General features: G+C 51.1%; 1 protein-coding gene across 1 annotated transcript; it reads right to left on the bottom strand.

Moving 5' to 3' along the window:
* Window positions 1–3,316: 3,316 nt before the first annotated feature.
* LOC127309451 (uncharacterized) lies at window positions 3,317–4,366 on the bottom strand. Its single transcript, XM_051340310.1, has 3 exons — window positions 4,199–4,366; window positions 4,011–4,077; window positions 3,317–3,914 (listed from the first exon to the last, which is right to left on the bottom strand). The coding sequence occupies exons 1-3, from the start codon at window positions 4,280–4,282 to the stop codon at window positions 3,661–3,663; spliced, it is 405 nt and encodes a 134-aa protein (XP_051196270.1). The 5' UTR covers window positions 4,283–4,366; the 3' UTR covers window positions 3,317–3,660.
* Window positions 4,367–6,370: the final 2,004 nt, after the last annotated feature.

The following is a 6,370-nucleotide window of genomic DNA, read 5'->3' on the forward strand; positions in this document are numbered from 1 at the left end:
CATGTTGATATGTTTCGAGAAACTTTTTTTCGGGCTAAAAGTTATCAAGCCTCTCTATTTGAATAATCAACCCCTCCGTACTTGAGTGATCAACGGTAAATGTATAAAATTATCAACCTGGTGCAGGGTATTAAGGAAAAGTTCTGCATGCATGCACAAATAGACGAATCTGCTGATGTCAGCGAAATCTTTTCCAAATTTGAAAATTCAAAACGTTTTAACTTTCAAACAACAACTCCAAATTAAGATTCGCTTTCACCAATAAATCCGTCTCGACGAGATCTTCAAAACTAGCACCCATGTTGATATGTTTCGAGAAATTTTTTTCAGGCTAAAAGTTATCAAGCCTCTCTGTTTTGAATAATCAACCCCTCCGTACTTGAGTGATCAACGGTAAATGTATAAAATTATCAACCCCAAAGTTAATTTTATTTTAAACGTTTTAGCTAATATTTTTTTAGTTTAGAATTTATCAACCCGGTGTCCTGTTATTTATCAACAGTAAATATAAATAACTACCAATCCTAAAAATCTATCTTCATTTCGAATATTTTGGCGACTCTTTTTAGTTTACAAGTTATCAACTCGGTGCTCCGTTATTTATTAATGGTAATTATAAAAAAACTACCAACCCTAAAAAATATTTCGTTTAGAATATTTTAGCGAACATTTTTTTATTTTACAAGCTATCAACCTGGTGCCTCGTTATTTATCAACTGTAAATATAAAATAAATAATAACCCTAAAAAGTATTTCATTTAGAATATTTTAGCGACTCTCTTTTAGTTTACAGGCTATCAACCCGGTGGGCCGCAATTTATCTATGGTAAATATAAATAAATGTCAACCCTACAAAATTAATTTAATTTAAAATATGTAGCGACTCTTTTTTTGTTTACAAGTTATCAACCCGGTGTCTCGTTATTTATCAACGGTAAATATAAATACCTAGCAACCCTAAAAAGTAAATTTTATTTAGAATATTTTAGCAACTTTTGATAGCTTACAACTTAAAACAGTACTTAATTTGAGTAGCAAGTGGTAGTTCATTTGAGTTGCAAGTGGATCTCCCCACCCGTTATTTTCCCCCTTAAAAATCACTGGCCCGAAAAAGGGAATTATAAAAATTAATCCAGAAAAACATGAATTACCCTACGAAATAACAACATAAAGGGAATTGCAAAAAAAAGAGAATTGTCAAAAGGGAATTGCAAATAAAGAGAATTGAAAGTATGCGTCATGCTGAAAAAAGAGCGAGATGCTCTGTGCATGAATGCAGCAACTTGTGAGAGCTAGCCTCGTGCTGAAAAGTTGGCTCATTAAATGCAAACCCATGAGATACTTTATGCATGCATGTAGTGTGAACGCTCTTGGCTATATGCAACTTGCAAGTGGGAACGTGAGCTGTTAGTGTGAACACAAAGCTACATGTGAACATAATTAAACACTACAAGACAAAAAGGAAATTGATTTCGCGTATGGCGCGAGCGCTGCCGCGCTAAGGAAAATGATCGTTCGAGCGATCGATTGCCAGGGAGGGGATTTGCTTTATATGCATTAATCAACCATCGAAAACCAGGTGACTGATCGGATTGTTGTTGGCCGGTGGGTCACCAGCTGGCCGAACACTTCGATTCTCTGACACGGCACCTGGCCGACAGCCCAATTGGTCTTCTATAGGCCGATCGGTTTGCAGGAAACGGGTCACACCATGTGAAAAGATTTAAAACGCGTGATGTTTCTGAAAATTATAAAATATTTCGCATTATTTAAAAAATTATTCACCCTAAGTTGGAGCATCTCTAATCACGTCTCCCAAACCATCCTCCAAAGGGATCTGGGACGTGCCGGACAAAAAAATGTTTCTAGACGCGCGCTCCAAAGCCTCTTTTTGTGCGGCGTGGCCTGATACGGTGTCCGGTGGCTCGAGCTAGTCCCCGCTACACAGTGGACGCTCCGGGCACGCCGGACACAACGAAAAGCAAGGCGTGGCAGCACCGACGCGTCAGGGACACATTCAAGTTTGGACATAACCGTCACCTACCTCGTGGCGGATGTTATTGACACACAGTGACACAAGCGTCGCAGCTTTGCCTTAATGGCGATGGAGGGGCAGGCGAGACGTCTTGTTGGTGCTACGTAGCCTCCATGCGTCGCCGGCGTTCGCACGCCACCGCGTGTTCACGCACTTTCTTCCCGCCGCTTCTGGCCTCTTCCCACGCTTTCTTCCCGCCACCGGCGTCTATAAAGGCCCCCTCCCGGCTCAATGGCAGTCACCACAGCCGCCGACATCCCTTTCTCCACCACAAGCACAACCCTCGTCGCTCGAACACCACTGCGCAATGCTGAACCGCCCCGGTGCCGGTCAGTTCCCTCCACTGTCGTCACCACCACCACCTCCACCACCGGATTCACAGTTCGACATCGACACCGCCGCGGAGGAAGAGTCGCGGCGGCGTCGGGTGGAGCGTTGGCGTGCAGAGCGGCGGCATCGACGAGAGGCAATCGAGCATCGGGAGCATCAGCAGCGTGAGGCGGGAGCATCAGCAGCGGGATACCCCGAAGCTGAGGAGAACACGACGTGGGAGGATGCGGCGCTGGCGGACACCATTGCGACGTTCGACGCCGGAAGATGCGCGGCAGCGCCGAACGAAGGAGATGGCCGAGCGGTCGTGTGCCGAGCGGCAGCGCCAGCGCACGAAGCGGGTGCTCTAGTACCGTGAATGGCGGGAGGCGATCGAGCGGCGGCAGCGGGAGGCGGTGGAGCGTCAGCAACAACAGGCGGCACTGGTGGCAACGGAGGTGGCCTGGGGGGGATGCGTTGGCAGTGGAGGCCGACGCGTTGGCGGCACAACTGGAGGCGCAGATGGAGGAGGAGGACGACGACGACGACTTCTAGTGGCCCGACGACGACATGCCGCACCCGGATGAGGCGGTGGATCAGCAACGAGCGCTCGTCAAGTCCTTTGAGTCGGAGAAGAAGCTCCAGGACGATGCCCGTGCCCACGAAGAGGCGCATATTCGCTGTGTCGTCGAGCTCTCCCTCCAGGCGGCGCGTCAGGGGAGGACAAGCGATGACACGCTGCTGGAGCAGCCGCATCTGCTCACCGCCCTACGCATGGAGAGGCGGTGCGCGCAGCAGGAGCTGTGGCGGAGGGGAGGCGACGACGGGGCATGGCCGTGGAATGCACCGCCTGACAGTCAGTAGGCTAGGGTTTAGATATAATCTAGCTTTTTCCATTCAAACTTTGTAATATAAAACCAAATTTGAATAAAAACATTTATTTCCATGCACTAATATTTATTTGGGTGGGTGTTTGGGAAACGCGGCTAGGAAGCAACTGAAGATGCTCTTGAGGTAGTGTAGCTCTCTGACTTGCTTAACCAACTTAGAGAATCTGGAGTGTACATTTCATGTCCTAGATAACGCCGAGAAACATCTTACATTTTTGTGAAATCGACCAACGATTAATCACAAGCACGAAACCTCCCCGTATAATCGGATATAGCCAGAAAATCAGAAATCTATGATTGCAGTGTTTGAGACGGAACACTCGCGATGTTGACAGGTAGTACTTCCAAGAAGAAGGCTGTAGGATTTGCATCACGGCGGAATTCGCCACGGCATCTGCTCTTCTTTTCTTTTGTACCACTAGCTAGCTAGTACTCTGTAGTGATGCTGGTGTAGTTTTGGAGCGCGAAGGCCACCAGCAGGAGAGGCGCGGCGAGCTGCAGCAGCGTGATCCAGAGGCTCGTGGGGCCCGCTTTCGGCTTGGTAGCCCATGCCTTCTTGGAGGGTTGGGCGAGCTCGGCGGTGATGGTCGCGGCGTCGATCTCCCCGATGCAGTACTGCGGCAGCAGCTCCCTGGCCGCCTCGGTGTGTGCGTCCTCGAAATCGACCGTCGCGTCCTTGCCTGAACGTCCGGGATGCAAACATGTCAGATCACTCCGCCTCGGCCAAAGTAGAAGAGCGTACGCGTGTGGAAGATGAGAGAGGCAGGAGTGCTCACCGGTGCTCACCAGCAACACGTCCTCGCCGCCGGGGTGCTCCGCCATGAACGGCGTCACGTCGTACACCTGAAACAGCCAGCGGCGCGCAGTGAGTCCGGGAGAAATTAAAAGCATGCCCAAATTTCGCACAAATTTCGTTTCAGGTGAAGCAAGGATATGTAGACGCCAGGGTATACAAGCAAACAACCTTGCCGTGGATGATGAGCCAGCAATCCTCCAGGGTGTTGTGCTTCCGCACCTCTTCGAACGAGTACACCTTCCCTCCCGCCATCACTCGCTTCCAAGATTCAGGCCAACACCGGAGGAGGAAACTGAGTCAAGAAACTAGATTCTCCTTCAATGCAGCTGGTGTCCCGCCTCCTTCCCGCAGTTTTTTGCGATTGTATCTAATTTCGCGGGCCGGGCACGTAGAACGATTTGGAGCCTGTTTCTTGCACAATCCTGGGCGCTTTGGCTTATCAGGAATAAATTGACCATGGAATCTAAACTCATTCGACACCCGGCTGACATTATTTTTAAAACCCTGTTTTGTTTGCAGCAGTGGCTCATCCTGGCGAAACCTCTGGACCGTCCCTGGCTTAGGTGGCTGATTTCCGAGCTCAGACGGGTGCACGCTCTTCATAGGCCGGACGACTCCTGAGGCTGCTCCGTGTCTTCGTCTTTCCAGGGGGAGGATGTCGACTCGTCTGTGTTCGCTGGTTCTCGGTCTGTTAGGGGAGGCCGACCCCAGTTTACTTGCTATGTGTGTTATCTTGGCTAAGCTGTATGCCGCAGCATGTAATGAACCTTGCTGACCTTGTTGGGCTTTATTAATTTAAAGTCGGGCACCTCGTGCCTTTTATCTAAAAAAATAGTAATCTGGGAAAACTTATGAAAGATGGAGTGAGGGGCTCAGGGTACTTAAGCCACCGTTTTGTGCCGCCCAGTCTCCCGATGGTACTTAACCCATGCACTGTACAGTCTATCGCCGCAGCGCAGTCTCAACACGTGGGAGCGACCCGCTGTTGGTTTTGACCTGGGCGGCCACGAGATGTCTCACATTCTGACTCGAGGCTCGCGTGCCAAAGAAATCCAGGATCGAAATCAACGAAAAGTCATCAGCGTTCTGATAAACAAACGCTCGCTCGTCGCCATTTGCTTTTACCCGTGGTGCATTGCGCAAGAACTACTAGGGTAATCGCCACTGGATAAGCGCATCTCCAGCGACGCGACGCAAACGGTTGCTCAGCGTCTGTTTTCGTCCACCGTGATCGGAAATGCGTCTGGGGCCTGCTCCAGCGGGGCGACGCAAAGTGATCAGGCCGTCCGCTGAGACGCAAACCTGGCCCAAATATGCGTCAGGTTTGCGTCTCCGCGGACGCTCGGCGGTCGCGCGGAGTGTCCGCTGAAAAAGACGTAGGCCCCGCTCGTCATTGGCAGGAGGCCGCTATTATTCCCGCCACTGGACATTCCCCGCGCGAAATTGCAAACTAGACCGGCGCGAGCAGTCCAGAAGCTATGGACGTCCTCGCCGCCGCAGCCACCGCCATGGTTGCGGAGCAAATCCTCGCACCCGCCACCGCTCCAGACTCCCCCGTAGCCAGGACCATAGCCACAATGGAGGCTGTAGCGCCGGCGGAAGCAAAGCGGGCCGCCACCGGCGGCGGCAAAGAAGGTGCTCCCCCCGGAGGGGAAAATCATCGAGGCCGCGAAGCGTCGCGGCCGGCGCAAGAACCAGAAGATCAAGACTGCCGCGGCCGCCAACCAGCAGGCCTGGCAGATGCAGATCAAAGTCGGCGTCGCGCAAGTAGCCCTCCATCCAAGCTTAGCGGAGGGCTACATGCTCGTCAAGAAAGAGGGGATGGCCGGCGTCGCGCCTCCGGCCTCGTCGGTGAGCTCGGTAAGTTCCCAGCTGTGCCCTGGAACTCCCGCTCCCTTGAAGGGCCACGCGGCGTCGCGGTTCGCCTCCGGCCTGCCGCCGGTGAAGTTGACCAGGGCTGCGGTTCCCGACCTCAACCGGACGCCTAGAAGCGGTGACTCCTGTTCGACGAAATGGCGTCGCCTGCCCCGACGATGGACGACCCGGTACGTGTTCAACCTTTCGGTTTCCTGTGTTCCGAGGCCATGTATGTACATGCTAGGCTCGTCAAGCAAACCCAAGTATTTCCGCGTGTGCAACAAGGCTTACACCCGTTGTATGTGAATGTAGAATCTATCACATTCAATCATCACAAGATGCTTCAAAACAATGAACTGTAGCTACGGTGCATACGAGGGGAGAACACTTTATTATCTTGAAATTAATGTGAGGGATCATCTTATAATTCTACCTCGCGATCTAAGCAAGATAAGATGCATAAAGGATTAACATCACATGCAA

This window comes from Lolium perenne, chromosome 6 (assembly GCF_019359855.2).
Source record: "Lolium perenne isolate Kyuss_39 chromosome 6, Kyuss_2.0, whole genome shotgun sequence".
NCBI lineage: Eukaryota > Viridiplantae > Streptophyta > Magnoliopsida > Poales > Poaceae > Lolium > Lolium perenne.